This window comes from Megalobrama amblycephala, linkage group LG3 (assembly GCF_018812025.1).
Source record: "Megalobrama amblycephala isolate DHTTF-2021 linkage group LG3, ASM1881202v1, whole genome shotgun sequence".
Taxonomy (NCBI): Eukaryota; Metazoa; Chordata; class Actinopteri; order Cypriniformes; family Xenocyprididae; genus Megalobrama; species Megalobrama amblycephala.
In genome coordinates, this window is record NC_063046.1 from 32252236 (window position 1) to 32272873 (window position 20638).

General features: G+C 37.0%; 1 protein-coding gene across 7 annotated transcripts in view; it reads left to right on the forward strand.

The window, feature by feature from the left end:
* Window positions 1–473: 473 nt before the first annotated feature.
* The window catches only part of sin3ab (SIN3 transcription regulator family member Ab), a 47028-nt gene continuing 26863 nt past the window's right edge, over window positions 474–20638 (forward strand). For 4 of the 7 annotated variants that reach the window (XM_048185194.1, XM_048185199.1, XM_048185198.1 and 1 more), the window contains exons 1-3: window positions 15893–16092; window positions 19548–19761; window positions 20429–20596. In XM_048185194.1, coding sequence (XP_048041151.1) covers window positions 19579–19761; window positions 20429–20596 — 351 coding nt within the window. In that variant the 5' untranslated portion in view covers window positions 15893–16092; window positions 19548–19578. The other 3 variants (XM_048185197.1, XM_048185195.1, XM_048185196.1) reach the window with 3 other exon arrangements.

A 20638-nucleotide genomic window follows, 5' to 3' on the forward strand; every position in this document is an offset into this window, starting at 1 on the left:
TAAAATTTAGATGTATTTTATATATGGGTCACTGACGTGACCATGGACGTGACAGGTATTTATTTATTTATTTTTTGTCCAGAGGCCTTAATAATAAGAAAAAACAAAGATATGACATCCAAAGTATGTAAGGTAGTACAACTAGATCTCTTTTATTGGTTTTAATTAGATTTTGCTACATATAAAGGTATTTTAAAGCTTTTTTAAGTGTCAATAGGTCATTCAGTTTAACCATCCAAAGGCCGATACAGCCATTTCATTTGTGATTAAAATATCTTAAAATGTAATAAATGTATATTTTTTATTCTGGCATGAAAAATGGTATTAAAATTATGTGTAGAAGTCGTTGCTTTGTTATGAGAAAGAATGTCCGGAAAAATGAATTTCACTGATGTCATTTGGAGTAACCAATATAAAGGGACCATGTTGGATCAAGACATGAGGTCAATATCATGTGACAGGATGTGACATCATTCAGACACCTTCAAAGGACCACATGGTCATGAAACAAAGTAACTAACTCTCTCTTTACTATTTGAAAAATTCATGTTTTCACTTGCTCATACGCATGTCCCAAAACATCAGGTCACTTGGTGCAACCGCTATAAAACATGGAAAATGTTGTAAAATTTTAAAAACTTGTACTAAATATAAAATGTTTGATTGTCCTTTTTAGCTAGCTGCTAGCTAGCTAGCTAGCAAGCTAACTAGCTAGCTAGCTAAATATCAGCCTGTTAGCATTTTTTAAAATATCGTCATTCGGTATAACCAAAAGTGTCATTTGGTAAAACCGAAATTTTGGTTAAACCGAATGACTTTTTTGGTGACAAATTTTGTCCATCTTGTAAAAAATGACAAAAGCAGTGTTAATTGATTACAAAAAACACATAATCTCATTGTTAACACTTAATAAAAAAATCTAAATTAATTATATCTCCATTAAGTTTTCGTCAATGACCAATATACTGTATATTAACAATAAACAAAATATTTTTCAATTCTTTTGGAAGCACTTATACATCCCAGCTGACAAAAAAAACCTGCCTACTCTGACACCAAGCAGTTTTGCATAGCAGCCAGTCTGTGTTTGGAAATGGGAGATAATTGCCAGCACATGCCATTTTTTGTATGCAATACAAAACAGAAGTAAGTCAGATAACCCTTGAAGTAATATTCCAAACATTAGTTGCTCTTATCTATAACCACCCTATGGAAATCATGTCAATATCATTCCTGGACAAACGTTGAATTGATTGTGCTGGCCTGCCTGACAGTGTCCAATAAACATGATGCCATAACACTTTCAAGTCCACAACAGGGCCTTTGCCAGCTCATTCAAGTAGTCTATCTCGGGTAATCAGATATCTTGAGATGAGCCAGCATCCATCCTTCACACTGCTTGGCTTGAAGTAATCAAGACAGCTTGTTTCCCTGAACCACAGAAGGCTGTGCAGCACCTCTATTTTACATTTTTATTAGTTATGTGTCCCTTTCTGTTGGATCTGTACTCAATGAGGACGGTCCATTCAGCGGTATACTTATTTCCTAAGCAAAAATCAGAGGCCAGCACAAAAAAATGCACAATTCGGAAGGCCAGATGCAGGGTGAAACTGTTTCATGCAAACAAAACAAAACTAAGTCATTATAAGTTGACATTAGAAAATCAATACATCATCTAAACTAGCAGGATTTTTGTTTCCTGGAGTATTGCGGCTCACTAATTACCTCGGAATATACAAGGTCAATAGCCCTCTATAGACCACAGAATTACTTTACTACAAACTCCTAGAATAGTGGATTGGGATGTGGCCCAAATAAATCTGTGCCAATCTCACCTAAAAGGCCCTCAGTGAACTGGTCTCTCAGGATCACCATTTCACTATAAATAATCTTGTAACCCCTTAAAAACAGCTGAAGTAATGTGTATGAATAATCACAGGAGTTTAAATTTTTTGAATAGTAAAAAGTCCACAATGACTGTGTAACTTTTTTTTTTTATTATAATTATTATTATTATGAGCAATGCATAACCTCTGTGCCACTGCTCCGAAATAATACTGACTACAATTTGCTGAATACTTCACCCAAACAATTTTTTGCCACTGATGTTTGTTATCGACACACTGTGTGCACCTTTTATATATTAGTATTTACCTCAGCTTGTGGAAAAGCCACTTGTGATGAACATTGAATCATCATGTTGTTTTTCTCTTTACACCATTGTTATTGTGGTGGTGCCAGTGTAAAAAGTAGTAGCACAGATTTTTTTTTTTTTTTTTTTTTTTTTTTTTTAATTACATAATTGTTTTTACAGTGGTGCGTGTCTATAGCAGAGCCTTTTAAAAGTGAGATAATAATTTAATGGCTCTTGGTTGAAAATATTCTTAGGGCAAGATCAAACCAAACTGAATGAAGTGTTCCACTGGCCTCTCATCTAATGGTTTCCCTAATGGTCATGATATCATTCCTCCATCTGCCACTCTTCTAAATTTGCCTTTGTGATCATTTTCCACTCTGTAGATATATAGTTCAAATTTTAAAACACAATGGTTAAATCCCTAATTTCTAAAAACACATTTCACGAGTAACAGCTTCTTGAGGGTGCAGACGTCACTTCTAGAGCAGAATGTTTCTCTCTCAGTCAGTAACTGTTGTCTCTGGTGCTCTGGAACAGCACCAACAGTCACGTGCCAACAACTGTTCCTTCACCAGACTGGCCACTATTACTGGCTTCACTCACTTGCCCTAGAAACTTCGCCACTGCCATATTGCACTCACTGCTGAAACCCTTCCGCTCACCACTAATTAAAAATGACAGTGTATTTTGGGGACCTCTGTTTTTTTGGGGGGAGAAACATTGTGTTTTGCAACCCTCTTTAAACCAAATTGTAAGGACAAAATAAGGAAGGGCCAATACAACAAAAACACAAAGCAAAACAACAGAAATAAAAACAACATGGTGACTAATAACAAAAAATATCAGCAATTACGGGGCAAAGCCAAACCAATGTCATTAATGTTATGTTGTTTGGTCATAACATTAAATTACTTACTATAGTTCTTACATGTTTTCACAAATAGGTGGTACTATAACCACAGTGATGATAATGGGTACTGTGGCAAGGACACATTAATGACACTGGTAAATTTGGATTTAATATCAAGTGTATATAGTGTATATTAAGTGATTAATCTGTGCACATCTTTTTTTTTTTTTTTTTTTTTTATGTGCCAAAAACATGAACTTCCCCTCCTCCTGACATTAACACCTCTTCGCTAATGACATATGCACTGGCACAAGGGTAGGGTTGCCAAGTCCATGGTTTTCCCACAGAATTGGGCTACTTTGAAAATATTTTCGTGGGTTAAAGGTTTGACATAGCCTATTGCACAATTTTAACTGAAAGGGGAGTACTGAAAAGTTTTAAATTCTACCAGTGATAAAACTGTGCTAGATGTTAAGTTTTGTGAAGGACAAGAACTGGTAGGGATCCTCTGAGCTGTGTTTATAATCACTACGATAAAGGTCCATTTTGCATAACAGTGACTGTAAAATATGTATTCTAGGTATGGGAATGTTCTATATTGAGTTTTTATATTTGAGATATAGTCAATGGACTACTTTGATTGGCCATTGGGCTAGTTTTGTTACACAGACCTGGCAACCTGGGGCTAGGCAATAATCTCTCCCCTCCAGAATATGAGATCTCAGAAACAAAAATGGTCCAATCAATTCCCGTTGATCAAAATCAAGTCTTGTCCTTCCCTTTTTCTCTTTCACAAAAGACGTTCACAATTTCCATTTTGCGCCAACATTTAGTTCTGTGTCAATATGCCAAACCATTGCGAAAATGGAGACTTGGTGGTTGTAACATGGGGAGAGTTGTAACACCACCAATTCCACCCACTTCCACCCAGATCCCATATGAATGGTTGTCAAGGCTGGATATTGGCACATGCATTTTTTTTTAAGGAAAAAGACTGATTTTGAGGTTAGAATTTAAATTTTTTTTTTTTTTTTTTTTTTTTTGGACCTAAAGTATATTTTGGTTTAGTACTTAAACTTTTACAGAGAAAATCATATAACCTATATTAGATTAAACTGTAGTTTCTCAGGCAAACTGTGATGTATTCTAAGCTGCTAATTTCAAACCATTATGCTAATATGGCTAGCTAAACAATGGCTGACAGGGGTGAGTAGGTTGTAACATATCTTTAAAAAAGTTTTACAACCATCTCCTTACATACAACTAAGAACAGTTTCTTTTTAATCATTTTACAGAATGCCTAGACAGTGGAAACTAAAGATAGATAGAGGTGTGCCAGCCAGTGTTTTTAAAAAAGCAACTAATGAGGTTTCAAAGAAGGGCAGGTCAGATCACTTGTGAAGAAAATGTTGAAAGCCAGCAGTGAGGATTCTGAGACTAACGAAATCTTTTATGTTGTCTAGAGCCATTTGGCAGCTCAAAGCCAAAGGAAATGTGACCTATGCAGTTTCTGGGCCCACCATGCTTGCACTCCAAGGTTAACAACATTCATTTGTCACCATTGTTACTCTGATTAAGAATATTCACACATATTCACACACACTGACAGTGTCTTTTGTTAGACCTACATGATCTTTACATAGGTACACTAGAGTTGAGCATTCATTAAGTATAAATACCATTAAGGAAGTTTGTTCTAGACTATTTTACTCGCATGCACACACTCCTGAGTCAAATAGAAAGTGGATTTGAGTTTTTGAAGCATATTGCATAATGTGACCTCTGTTTTTGCTTCTTTTGTCTAACTGTTACAACTTACCCCAGCATGTGTTACATCCTACCCTGGTAGTGGGGTAGATTGTAACAAAGCCACACCATGTATTTGACATCAACTCTTAAGGGCTGTGATATTCTTCCAGAGGTTTGAATTGGTGCCTTTTGTAGTAAACAAATGTGGGTAGTGAGTTACAGATGCTGAAGCAAAAAGTGTTACAACCATACCCGATCTCCCCTACATTGTCACATACAGTTTGGCAACCTTCACAATTTTTACTATTTAGATCAATGAGCCCTAAACTCCAAGCCAGAAGAACAATAAAAAGGAAACAGCTAGGCAGAGCAGGTGCCTACACAGCTTTGGTGCGTGGCCTCAAATCATGCGACAGTAAGCCTATAACACTAAGTAAATAAAAATACAAAAGTGCATAACCCACTAGACAATACATCATGCATAATATATGAGCATCTGGGTGCAACAGCAGATATTATTTTCAAATGAATGTTGACATAGGTTACTGAAAAGTATTAGTTTTTCAGTAGTATTTACTTAGGCGCACAGAAATGTAAACTGAAGAATTTTTGTTGATGCATCTAGTCTACTTTGCAGTTTATGCTGTGCCGTTAAAGGTGCCCTAGAACTTTTTTTTAAAAGATGTAATATAAGTCCAAGGTGTCCCCTGAATGTGTCTGTGAAGTTTCAGCTCAAAATACCAGATAGATTTTTTTAAATTAATTTTTTTAACTGCCTATTTTGGGGCATAATTAGAAATGAGCCAATTCAGGGTGTGTGGCCCTTTAAATCTCGTGCTCCACGCCCCAAGAGCTCACGCTTGCCTTAAACAACATAAAAAAAAGTTCAAACAGCTAATATAACCCTCAAAATGGATCTTTACAAAGTGTTCGTCATGCAGCATGTCTAATCGCGTAAGTACAGTGTTTATTTTGATGTTTACATTTGATTCTGAATGAGTTTGAGGCTATGCTCCGTGGCTAACGGCTAATGCTACACTGTTGGAGAGATTTATAAAGAATGAAGTTGTGTTTATGAATTATACAGACTGCAAGTGTTTAAAAATTAAAATAGTGACGGCTCTTGTCTCTGTGAATACAGTAAGAAACGATGGTAACTTTAACCACATTTAACAGTACATTAGCAACATGCTAACGAAACATTTAGAAAGACAATTTACAAATATCACTAAAAATATCATGTTATCATGAATCATGTCAGTTATTATTGCTCCATCTGCCATTTTTTGCTATTGTCCTTGCTTGCTTACCTAGTCTGTTGATTCAGCTGTGCACATCCAGACGTTCTGCCTTGTCTAATGCCTTTCATAATGTTGGGAACATGGGCTGGCATATGCAAATATTGGGGGCGTACATATTAATGATCCCGACTGTTACGTAACAGTCGGTGTTATGTTGAGATTCACCTGTTCTTCGGAGGTCTTTTAAACAAATGAGATTTATATAAGAAGGAGGAAACTATGGTGTTTCAGACTCACTGTATGTCTTTTCCATGTACTGAACTCTTGTTATTTAACCATGCCGAGGTAAATTCAATTTTTGAATCTAGGGCACCTTTAATGTAAATTAAATTTCAATTTCAAAAGGCTCACAAACCCATCCGATCCAGAGATACACGAACACGCACCACACACACTCTGTGATTTATTGTCATATATTTATCATATATTTTTATATGAAAAATATCATATCATGTCCCTTATTTATTTAATTATTTATTTTCAGCATAAATGGGGCAGTTGTGGCCTAATGGTTAGAGAGTCAGACTGGTAACCTGAAGGTTGCGGGTTTGATTCTCAATACCAGCAGGAAATGACTGAGGTGCCCTTGTGCAAGACACCCAAGTGACCTAACCCCAAATTGCTCCCCAGGTGCTGCAGCAAAATGGCTACCCACTGCTAGCACAAAACTTACACGTGACACTCAAGGGCATAGATTTGGTTTCAACTTTGGGGGGGTTGAACGTTGGTATGGTTGTATTGTATGGGGGGGTTGTAACTGATGGCTTTGAATATTGGGGGGGGGTTACCTCCCCCCATCCCCCCCCACAAACTACGCCCCTGGTGACACTAGATCATGAGGTACTGGTGTGTGAAAAATAGAGTTTTCTGGCATTCACATGGTGAGAATGTGATGATTAATGCAAACTAGAGTTTTCTGCAATAAATCATGGTGTAATCTGCTGAATTTGTAATTATAACTGTAATAATAAAAAGGTTTGCAATTTGACTTAATCAGTAATAGTGTTTATAGTTCTGAGAAATTTGTATTTTTGTTTGAAAATTAAATCATGGTTGGTAACAGAATGCATTTAGAGTAAGCAATTGAGAAAAAACATCTGATCTGATCTGATTGTGGATGAGTACAAATTTCACTAGCATTAGCTGAAAATGTCCCTTTGTGTAAATCATTATTCATGATTCAACAACATGCAAGGGAGCACATTTTTTTTACTATGTCCATAAAAAGAGAAATTAACAACTCAGAAATTACTCTGTCTCCCTCTGCTGTTATGGGACCTTCCATACAACACTGTTCACCACAACTTCAGAATCACCAATGTTCTGTTAAATTACATAATTTTTTACAATTGCAAATACTTAATTGAATAATAATAATGTAGGCCTATGTGTAAGTAAAATAATTACACATCAAAAATTAAATGAAATCAACTGCATGTTAATAATTTTAAATAGCCTATATAAACTAATATAGCTAATGATAACTAATATAAAACATAAAAGCTAGTAAATAATAATGAGGAACAAAAAACATATTACAAGCAATAAACAAAGAGTGCTTTCAGTATTTAAGAGTATCTGAATGTTTTCCTTTCAAAAGCTGTGAGTGATTTTTTCTTTCTCAGCTTTACTGTTGATTATTATGATGACATCAGACAGTGGGAAAACTAAAAAGCTACATTCACACTAATGCACAGATATCTTTTTAAATATAAGATGTGGTTTGTCCTGTCTTTTTAATCCCTTAAAACATAACTGACTTTGTTTACATTAATTTCGCATAAATAAAACCATTTTGAGATGCAAGTAGCCTACATTTAATCACTTACATGGAGTCGCACATAGCCACATGCGCAAGCGCTCTTCAAAGCGCATGTGAGCATTTAAAATTGAAAGCAGCCTTCTGTCAGTGAGTTTTCTATTTTTTATACAAGCCCACTGCATTCCAAATGACATAAATGATGCCTTTGTAGAGCATTTTCTAAGAAAAATACCGGCAGGTGAGAACACACACTGCAAGTAACATCAAGCACTAACATCAAGCAAAGCGCATCTTGTGCAATGAAGCTCGCAAATGTCCTTGTAATTCGCTTCAACCTTTCCAAACTTTATGAAATATTATTTTACGGAATGTTCGAGTGGTGTGTGTGTGTGTGTGTGTGTGTGAGGAACTGGAAGCAAGCAGAATACAGGTGTTTCTAAAACACATGCAGCATTATCGCTCATCTGTGGTTAAGCTCAGAATCGTTGGAGAGACAATCTTTTCTGCCATCCCTGTTGTATAGTATGACCAACACAATATTAGATAGATTAAACATAAATTGTTTTTTTCCTGTAGGCCAGGCCTATATGTGTAGCGTACCAAGTTGATGCTTCCTCTGCAGACTGCTTTACTCTCATGTGACCAGATTATAATCACAGCCTTTGCTTGTTTTATCATATCATGGTATTAATACAAATGAAATTAATACACACACACACATACAATTAGCACTATTTCAGAGTGCTCAAAACACACAAATGTTCAGAAAAGAACTAGAACTTGATGAATTTTGTGCAATATATTGTATACTGCCTATTAATAAAAATAGCAAGTAAAACAGTAGCTGTTATATCACAATTGGGGTCTGAGATCAATTGAAATGTTCATATATGGGCCAAAAATCACGCAAAGATGCGCTCAGACCCCTGAAAAGGACCAAGTGTGAAAACACCCTAAATGTTTCAAACATTTGTCATGTCAACCTTATAACATGACTGGCAAAGATGTGATATCAAATTCAAACTCAAAGATGTCTATAATACCTTGAGAAAGCTGTGTTAGCATTCACATTAATCTCAATAGTGCAGGATGCCTTAGAAATGCCATCTTTGCTCATGGTGGCACATGGACCCATAGTTCTGCTGCCAGGCTTTTTTGAGCCAATCACCTTGGCCATAAATGCCATGTGACAAATTACTTTGGAGCCACAGGAAAATTACATCATGACAGCAGTAACTGGCTGATGGGACCACAAGAATGTGCACAGTCCCAAAACTTTCACTAGCGACTATTCTGAAAATGAGAAATAATAAAACATCTACTAAATATCATGAAATATATACATTTACATTTAATAATTTAGCAGAAGCTTTTATCCAAAGCGACTTACAAATGGTATAGAAGAAGCAATAGAAGCAAACAAATCACCAATAGGGCAACAATATGCAAGTGCTGTAACAAGTCCCAGTTAGTCTAGCACAGTACATATATCAAGTTTAGAATCGAATAATAATAATAATAGTTAATAATAATAATAATAATAGAATAGTAAGTGTTAATATTAACTGGTCAGTGCTTATGAAAAAGATGTGTTTCTTGAGAATGGCTAAAGACTTGAGTTAAGCAGATCATTCCACCTGCAGGGAACAGTCCAGGTCTGTGAAAGTGATTTTTTGCTTACATCTTGTAGGGATCGGCGCCATTTCTTATTGATGACAACATTTTGACGTCAATTTGGGTAACTGTGTGGCTATCTGATGATCTCCATGTTAATTTGTGAATGTCCCTATAAGTAAAGATGGTACCATCAATAACATAGCTGTTGTTAAGGCAGAAGTTAACAAGTCTTTCTCCACCGTCATTGATGTTTCCACAACTGTGGCACCTCATAGCCTCCTCACTATTGGTATTGTCACTGCATACTTTGGCATTCATGTCTCCTCAAGAGCAGATCATGCTGTGGAACATTATTGTAATTGCTCATACCAGTCATCTTTGTCCTCATCTGTTGCCTCATATGTAGAGCAAAGCACTAGTATGTTCAGTTTAGAGTACTTGGAGTTGAATCTTGCTCTGATTAAGCAATCACTGATGGGTTCTAGCAGACATTTAGCTATCCTTCTTTATAATTAGGGCTACACCACTTGAATGAAGGTCGTCTTTGCCAGAGAAGAGGATGGCTGAGCCTTCACTTGCTACCTTGCGACCTGAACCAGTCCATCTGCTCTCACTTACACTCAGTATGTCCAGATTATATCTGTCCATTTCTTTGATGACCTGTGCTGTTTTGGATGTCTTGTACATGTTCCACACTTTCCAAACACCAAGGGGGACTGTAGACTTAGGCTCCTGCAAAGTTCAAGCTTCTTATTTCCCTAGCAGGGCTTTCATCTGAAGCTGTCATAGTGTCACTTGAGTGACTAGAGTCTTCTGTCGGGTCTGATGATGGTATCTGTACTGTTGCTATTGCGGTTTCTGTAACTTAGTGTTATTTTTCCGGGGTGGCGTAATTGGCCTCACATTCGTTCATGTAAGAAATTCTCGTTCATAATATGAAAAGAAACCGATGGGATGGGAATGTGTAAAAATGTTGTAAAGTCATTATTGCAACTCTTAATTTAGTCGTTTTTAAAAGTTGATAATTGTCTCAACAGTTCACAAAATGACTAAAACTCTGTGTTTATTTAGAACACAAAGAAGACCCATTGGTCTTCTGTGTTTGAATGTCTATAAAATAAAATAAATATTTAATATCAGATGTTTGTAGACAACAGATGCTTTCTAGATGAAAAGCTATTAAAAGGTAGGGTAGGCATAGTTTGGGGGGGCCCGGGATAACCCCTCTGTGCTAGGTTGACGATGATCATGTATCAACGATAGCTATATTGTCAAAAGCATCAAATATTGGCAATATTAAAGGGTTAGTTCACCCAAAAATGAAAATTCTGTCATTAATTACTCACCCTCATGTCATTCCACACCCGTAAGACCTTCGTTCCTCTTCTTAACACAAATTAAGATATTTTTGATGAAATCTGAAAGGTATATGACTCGTCCATAGACAGCAATATAATCAACACTTTCAACGTCCAGAAAGGTACTAAAGACTTCATTAAAACAGTTGATGTTGATGTGACTACCAGGCGCGGATTAACGCACAGGCTTGCCTAGGCTGCCCCACGTGTGCAGGGGACTATTTTTTTTTTTTAATTTTTAATATTTTACATTTACTTCAGCGTGAACAAAAAAAAGACCCTCATTGGCCCACAAGAAAATAAATAGGCAGGTGATTTGTTAGATGTGACATTTGGGTCAAATCTGTCCAATCAGCTGCTGATCAAATCATGTCAATAATTTTCATTTATGTCACTGCTATTGCTAGACGGCATTGAGGAAAATGTCCGAAAGAAATTACGATAGTGGTTAAAAGAAGGTTAAAAGAACAACGTAAACAAGATATACTGAAAAAAATCCCAAATTGGCTTGATACTTCAAGGCATTGGATACAAATCACGCAGTTTGTGAGGGAGAGATCGTTAACGGAAGGAAATCCAAACATTCGCCTATCATTCATCGACCTCAAATATGGCTTATCACTTGAAACATGTAAGTAGTAGCAACTTTATAAGTCCGCTAATGTTAGCCTAGTCTTAGGGTGTGTCTCAATCAGCTCCCTCCCAGCAAGCAATAGCCGTCATTTCACCATCTCGGTTAACTATAAACCCGATATAGTCCGACTATGAGTAACCCACTTTTAGCCAAAATAATCTTTAAATAATCTGACATCATCAAATACATAAAGAACTATCTCCGATCAGCACGCAACAGATATGGGGGTATGGGATGCCAGAAGGGCCAGACAGCTATTGATCTTTGTTCTCAATCAGGATAGGTGCAGTTTTGTTTTTATTTACATTTGTATTATTGATTTGAAGTTTGCTGAATAAAAGTTCTGTCATGACAACTCTCTGAGTGTTTGGCATGATAATGGGTATGACAATGTTGATATGTTTGGCCTTGGCGGAATACATCTGCTACGCTGCTGCTGCTTTTATTGCTGCTGCTGCTGCAGAGCAAGTACGGGATTTGCTACTGCCAATACATACACGACACGCTGCTGTGAGCAAGTAAGACATCCTGCTGCTGTACAATATAGTGTAGATAAATTACCCGTAGCAGATGAAAAGCGTGCTGCACTGCTAAGGCAAATGCTACTCATGTATTTGAAGACTGAGCATGCAAGCTCATTGGCTACTAATACAGCAGGAACCAATCATCTGTGTCCTATAGCCTAGATGATTACGAGCATAATGATGTGATTACGAGCAGTTGAGTTAAGGACCTATTAGCCTGCCCATTTAGAGTTTCATGACAGAAGTCTCATCACTTTTGACATGACAAGAGACCAATTGAACTGCAAATTTATCCATTCAAACTTCATTAACCAACAGCAACATGTAAACATTGGGTAGTCAGAGTCTTTAACCATTGTTACGTCTTTTGCGACCTCTCGCGCATGACACGGCATTTGAATTTGGAAAAGAAACACAAAACTGACTGGAGCCGCTCCGGTGGAGAACAGTGACTGGATCTAACACCTTAAGATGACGCACTGCTCATATCTCTTACGCTGTAAGTTACCGAAAGCGAAACCACACACAAAACACCTTAGAAGAGCTTCTCTGTATGATGTGACAGACAACTAGTTGTCAGTCCTGAAACTTTACAGGTGTGAGTTCGGTTATAAAATGCGGTTGTCACATCCATAAATAACCGTACTACTAATAATAATAATAATTTTTATTTATATAGCGCCTTTCCAGAGCTCAAGGACGCTTTACAGTGTACAATTAACATTGTACAAAATACAATAACCGTACTGTGTAACCGTATTAAGGACTCAAATACAGGACTGACAACCGTATTCTGCTGCTGTGTGAACATGGCCTAAATTAGTGGAGCGAACAAGCCACACTCAGTCTCAAACAGAGACAGAAGTCAAACAGAGTCACACAAGTACCAAAATGAGTGACTTACTGCGCTTAAAAGGTCAAATACATACAAAATTATGGCAATTCTTGGCAATTATTTAGATAAACACAGTCAGTTTTGGATCGTTAAATAGCTAAGAAAGAGAACACATGTTGTGTAACAGTATTGGGTCCGTTCATAAACTCTTAAAGGGACAGCAGTCCAATATTCCTGCAGCTGTCTGTCATGTTATTTAAAGAACAAAAGACAAAGAAAATCACTTTCTGCTCTTGACTGAATACGTTTTATAACTTTATGGTAAGAATAAATCTGTATTTAATATTTACAATAAAGAATACAGAAATTAAGGTAACCAATGTAAAATAACACTAGATGTGTTATTTTACATTTGATTACTTTAATTTCTGTAGTATTTCTTACCTGAATAAAAACCTACTTAACCTGAAAAACTTAGTTTCATAGCTCTCTATTCTATTGCATTTATTTGTGCTGTTTGGCATTTTTTTTATTTGTTCTTATTTTATTGCTGAGTTGAAAATAAAACCTTTGCGTTGAAGAAAAGTAGATTTTTGTTTGTATATGCTGTCAACTATAGTTCTAAGAAAGAAAATTGCACTAAATACATTTTTCCAGTAAAGCATAATGATTAACCCCTTACACAAAGTGCAGCCTAGGGGCCCCTGACCACCTTAATCCGCCCTGGTGACTACAGTGGTTCAACTTTAAGAATAATTTTTGTGCGCAAAAACAGAACAAAAATAACAACTTTATTCAACAATCTCTTCTCTTCCCTGTCAGTCTCCTACCTAGGTGATGCAGTAAGCTCAGTGAAGGCTTCTGTGTTTACCTCCGAATGCTGGCTCAGTATTGGCCAAAGCTGATCACGTGAGCAGCACGACGCATGCGTGTGATGTTGATGCAGGAGCCGGCCAATAATAAGTTGGCGTTCTTACGTAAACAACATATGAGAATGACACAGAAGAAAAGTTGAATAAAGTCGTTATTTTTGTTTTGTTTTTGCACACAAAAGTATTCTTGTCGCTTCATAAAATTAAAGGAACACTCCACTTTTTTTGAAAATAGGCCTCTTTTCCAACTCTCCTAGAGTTAAACAGTTGGGTTTTACCATTTTCGAATCCATTCAGCTGATCTCAGGGTCTGGCAGTACCACTTTTAGCATAGCTTAGCATAGTTCATTGAATCTGATTAGACTGTTAGCATCTCTCAAAAATAACCAAAGAGTTTCGATATTTTTCCTATTTAAAACTTGACTCTTCTGTAGTTACACTGTGTACTAAAACCGACGGAAAATGAAAAGTTGCGGTTTTCTAGGCCGATATGGCTAGGAAACATACTCTCATTCCGGCGTAATAATCAAGGAACTTTGCTGCCGTACCATGGGTGCAGAAGGCGGGGGTCACAGGTGGTGCGTAATATCATTGCGCCTGCTGCACACATGGTACGGCAGCAAAGATCCTTGATTATTACGCCGGAATGAGAGTATAGTTACTAGCCATATCGGCCTAGAAAATCTCAACTTTTCATTTTCCATCGGTCTTAGTACACGATGTAACTACAGAAGAGTCAAGTTTTAAATAGGAAAAATATCGAAACTCTTTGGTTATTTTTGAGCGAGATGCTAACGGTCTAATCAGATTCAATGAACTATGCTAAGCTATGATAAAAGTGGTACCGCCAGACCCGGAGATCGGCTGAATGGATTCGAAAACGGTAAAACTCAACTATTTAACTTTAGGGGAGTTGGGAAATGAGCCTATTTTCAAAAAAAGTGGAGTGTTTCTTTAAGGTTGAACCACTGCAGTCATGATGACTGTTTTAACAATGTCTTTAGTACCTTCCTGGACCTTGAAAGTGTTGGTTAAATTGCTGTCTATGGACGAGTCATATACCTCTTGGATTTCATCAAAAATATCATAATTTGTGTTCCGAAGATGAACGAAGGTCTTACGGGTGTGGAATGACATGAGGGTGACTGATTAATGACATAATTTTCATTTTTGGGTGAACTAACCCTTAAGAGGATTCGGCATTTCCAATTAATGTAGGCTAGGCTGTTACATTATTCTAGTCTATTATTATTACTATTATATTACTTTTATTATTAAATAAATATTTTAATAAATTTGCCCCGCAATAATTTCTTAACGCATCACTAACGTGCTTGCATAATAAAATATTAGGCTATTAGCTCGTCTTTGAAAATGTAAAAAAAAAAAAAAAGTAGGTCTATTATAGCCTACAATTAATTATTATTAACAGTCTATAATATTTCCTAACACTGCAGTCATCAATGAAAATTAAGAGCAGCTTTTACTTCAAACACAACCTGTTAAAAACAACCTGTTTGTTTCACTTTATGTACGGGCCACAAGAGAAATAATGGAAATAATGGAATAAATCAAGAATATCGTTATCAGCATATTATGTTGAATTTCGTCTCTCGTCGTCTCTGAGAGAATATGCTCCGTTAAAACAGCGTCAGATGCCGACAGCTCCGCCACTTTTTACTTTCACTTTCTGTAGTGAATACTGACCGAGACTTTTTCAACCCCTTTAACTGTTGCGCAGAGTTTGCACGTTGCTTGTGTCGGTGATATCCATTGGCTCGCCTTCTTGGTTTAAAACGGATTTATCCAATATTGCAAGGTGCCCTCGCCAATGGTGGGGACAATATCTCGACACAGGCAAAAAGTGGTGAGGACATGTCCCACCCCCAAATTACGCCTGTGCTTACATTTAACAGACGTACAGGCTATCTGACTTTTTGGCCACTGATGAAGTACGTTTATTTGAACGTAATTCGTGCAAACTACATAGTAGAGAAGAATGCAATGATCCATACACACCTGCAACAGCCAACAGCAGGAATCTTTTGTGAACTGATTCAAATGAATCGACTCACTGAAATGAATCTCCACCACTGCTCCTTTTGTCAGAGAGGAGGCGGGTAAATTCAGCAGAAATCTGATATATTCGAATTTCACCAACGCCCCACCAATCGTTGTTCTCGGTTGGAGTTTGTTGACTCCGCCTCCTTCAAAACCACGCCCCCACCAGAGGATCCTCCTGCTGAGGTTGTTTTCCCATGTTAGCCAATTAGCAACCTAGCATGCAATTTGAGGTCTGGCGCCTTGACTGAATGGTGCTTACGTGTATTTTTAATTTGCCATTCAAATCCGAACCTTACACGACTCAACGTTTGAGAGCGCTGTTACCGAGCTTTATAGGTTTTGATTTCACAGCGGAGCAGAAAGAAGTGATCCGGAGTGTCTGTTGCGGGGTGAGTTGGCTCTTGCGTGCTAGCGGACGCTCGCTAGCTGTTGTCGTCGCAGTGCTTCATTCAGGCTAAAAGTAGCAGACTCTGGTTAATGACGCTTAAACCGCTTTCCTGACCAAATGGCCACTGAATCACCTGGGTGAAGTGAAATTCAAAGTTAGCGACATTAAATCGAGTTCATTTGAAGTGATGCATGCCACAACAGTGATTATATAAGAGTATTTGTCGAGGCGCTAGCCAGTCGCACTTAGCCTGAATGGCTACATAAGGTTTTTAAGCTCTGCTGGGTTGATCAGCATCATGAATATCTAGCTATCATTCACTATCTTTGACCTGTCAGCGATCAGTACTGGTTTAATGGTGTCTTCTGGACTACCGGATAACAGTGCTGCTTTGATCACTGAGCAGTTGTGTGTTTACCGGTAGAAACCATTCAGTAGGACTTCCTGATTTGTAGCAAGAAACATTTGGCAATATCGAGTGCTAACCAGGCTGCCTTATCACCTTTTCTCGGTGTTTGACGATTTATTAGATGCTATTTGCTGGGTCTGATCGATGCGGTGGTCATCGGATCGTGTTTTTATTTTGGTGTGATCAGTTTGTGTTGGACTGAACTCTGCATCGGACAGAGGCGGTTACTGCTCACCGCCTCCTTTAACGCCTCAACAAGCTTTATCGGCTTGATAAAACGCGTTTTAATAGCCAGAACATTTGTAAACATGCATACGTACACATTTAAAAACACACTACGTGTTTTCGATCAAGTCGTACTCTGCATTTCAGTGTGCTGTAGAGTGTGTGGGTCAAATAGTCTCGGGCCTGACACACAACTGTCCGGTTGTATGAAACCGAGTTTAGCCATTCAAATAAAAGTGAGACGACACGCATGCCCCAGCATGTTTGCCTCAGAGTGTAAGTGTTTACACACCACTATCCGCCTACACAGGTTTTTAGAAAACTGTAACAAAGCTGTTTAAAGTTTTGTCGCAGTCTCATGTGAGTAGTGGCAAAAGGTCATAACGTTTGACGAGTACATTTGACAGGTGTCACAAAGCCATAAAGTTGATCTCCTCTCAAGCAGGCTGCTGACACGTTGAGTTTTTCAAGACAGCGTGGGATTTAAACACTTTCGGGTTATTATGCATAATACATTTCTTTAGACAAACCTGTTATAATCTAATTCATAGACCACGAAATTCAAAAAGTTTGGACACGCCTGTAGTAATAAGGCATGAATAAGCCAAACTTGTGACTTATTCATCCAAAAGAATGAGTATAGCCATTATTTTTGTACTCATTGTCACATTTTAGAATGTTAAGTCATCAAAACTATATAATGGCACACTGGAAATTATGTAGTGGCCAAAAATATTGAACAACTTAAAACTACCCTATATTCTTCATAGTGAATTTTTCAACAAACTTCACAAAGTGGGATGTTTGCTGAACACTTTGGCTGATTTACCTAAAATATTTCATTTTATTTTTGTAATGAAAGTTGTATTTGGTTAGCTACATGTATTTGTCTAAAAACAGATTTCTGTGGCCTGTTGCATGAAGCTAGCTGAACAAACTGAGTTTCAGAGTAGGTTTAGAGTTGACAAAACCATACAAATCCAACCTTGTTTAGATCAGATTCAGCAGGCTCACAACGCTCTATAAACTCTGTCAGTTTGATCCAGGGTTTGATCCAGTGTTTGTAATTCACTTCTCTACTGAAGAGATTGTTATGAAAAATGTCATGAATTTAAATGCATTTTTTTAGGCACGAATAAACTCTGCTGCTGCAGTGAAAGTTTGACAAGGTAGTTAAAAGAAAATATCTGATTATATCAATGCAAGTGAATCAAATTAAATAATCATTTATATAGGTTCACAGAGCTCAAAAGAAAATACACAAGGTTAGTCATTTTAAATGCTTTCTATATTAAAGCTTGTATTTGTATGTATGTATTTATATTCATTTAAATGCAAAGTTTAATATTAATTGGCAATTCATATAATTGAATCAATGAATCAATTATATGAACACAATTCATATAATATAAATGTATTCAATAATTTGCAGCAAAAAATTGGCAATTTTGTCTCTCAAATCTTTTCACAATAAACTGCTTTAATTTGGAGGTACAGGCTTTATTGCAGCACATGTATATCACTTTGCTCACAGCTCATTGGTCCAGTTTTGGTTTGTGATCTGTGTAGCATAAGTTACCATGGCGATGAACACTGCTAAAAAATAATTCACCTTCTTGAGCCCCAAAATAAAAAAATAAAAAGACAGAGTTTCCTCAAACTTACCTGGCTAGCAACTGAAACCGGCTTCATGCAACAGGCTTCTGGTTTCTTTCGATCATGTGGTTTTTAGGAATAGTTTACACAAACATTTAGTAATTTACTTACTCTCATGTTGTTCAAAACTAGTTCACTTCTGGGTGAAATATCAGTTTAACAGCATAAGATACATGGATTTTTCGCAGTCACTCCTGCTAGCCACTTTGACGGGTTGAATTTTATATATAATATATAGGCTATAAATTTAAAATTGCAGCCTTTTAAAAAGGCTGAAATAATCTGAAATAATAAACTGTGTGTAGTGTTGTCAAAAATATAGATTTTTTTTCGATGCATATTGATACTGAAAAATAATGCGTTCAATACTCATTTTCTGCAGAATAGATACATGATACCAGCTGTGCTTTCTCACTCTCTCATCTCTCCGACAGCGAGTTGACACACAAACCCGCCTCCCCTCACTCATTCCTTTAATTTCCTCCGGATGAATATTGTTAGTGTTACAGGGCTTGAATTTCATTTTGGGATTTTGTGTATTATGCATCATTTTACCTATTCTCTCGGATTTTGTGATCACACTCAAAGTGTGCACACATAAAGGCACCTCTTAGTACTGAATTGAGGTTTTTTTCGCTACTTATATATTGTGCTTAAAGGGTTAGTTCATCTTCATAACACAAATGAAGATCTTTTTGATGAAATCTGAGAAATGTCTGTCCCTCCATTGACTGCCTTTGCAACTTGATCTTTGATGCTTCAAAAAGTTCATAAAGAGATTGGAAAACCTATCCATATTAATTGAGCCATTTAGTTCAAATTTTCAAAGAAACTCAATCACTTCTTATGATGAACAGAATTAATTAAAGGCTTTTACTTGCATGTAAACATTAATCAGCGAACATAAGCAGAAGCTCAACCGAACATAAATGACGCACAAGAAAAAAAAACTCTTCCAGAAGCTCATATTTGCTGCGTAACACGCAAGAATGAACCTCATTGGTTACGCGGCACATTTGAGCTTCCGGAAGAGGTTTTGTTCTCGTGCGTCATTCATGTTCAGTTCAGCATCTGTTTATGTTCGCTGATCAAGGTTTATATGTGAGTAAAAGTCTAAATTAAAATCGAAGTTAATGCCAAGCCCTGTTACTGTTTTGTTGTTGTAGTTTCCGCTGCAGTAAGGAGCATGAGTACATAATGAAGCGGCGTTTGGAGGATCAGGACACAGTGATCGGCTCTCAGCGGCGGCTCCCCGGGGGTGTGGACAGCTTTCAGCACCGCGTCCTCAACCCTGCCTCCCAGTCCTCCCTCTACGTGACTGCACCAGATAACATGCAGCCATCGTCCAGCATGCAGTACTCTGTCTCACAGACCTATCAGGTACTAAAAAGTCATCAGCACACTTGGTATATATATATATATATATATATAAAAATGTATTAAATATAATACATAAATATTAAATATGAATATAATCTGGAAACCTTAAGGGATTTTAAAATAGTGAAAATGGCTAATAAAATATATATATACTTTATAAACCAAAAACACTTTTTTGCATGGTTTAAAAAAAATTCCTTTTAGATTTTTTACTTATTTTCTCTCTCTCTCTCTCTCTCTCTCTCTCTCTCTCTCTCTATATATATATATATATATATATATATATATATATATATATATATATATATATATATATATATATATATATATATATATTTTTTTTTTTATAGAGTTACACTGTTCTATTTAAATGTTTAATTGGCTAGAAATTGCTGTTTGTGAGTGCTACATCTATAAATTAAATAAAAATAATGAATCCAGTAATCATGATTGACTGGATAATTCATGGAAATTCATTGGTCAAAATGTGCAGGAGATGACAAACTCTGACAGATTAAACACTGTGTGCATTTAATTTATTTAAAGCACTTCTGGGCTATATAAAACTTTACAAATGAGAATTCATTGCATAGTTTCAAAAGGAAATTACATTTTACTTCACGTAAGCAGCCCTGATGGTTAACCATTTCTCCTCCTGCTCTAACAGTTGTCAATGGCCCAGAGTTCTGGGGGACATGGTCACACCAGCAGTTCAGCTGTGCACAGTGGGCCTCATCACCATGGACCGGCTGTCCAGCCTGTGGGCCAGGGTCACTCTCATGCTACCCCTGCCCCTGCCCCAACACTGGGCCAACAGCAGTTTCAAAGGCTTAAGGTAAGAGATCTGTCTAGTAGAGTATGGAAATTATCTGCTTTA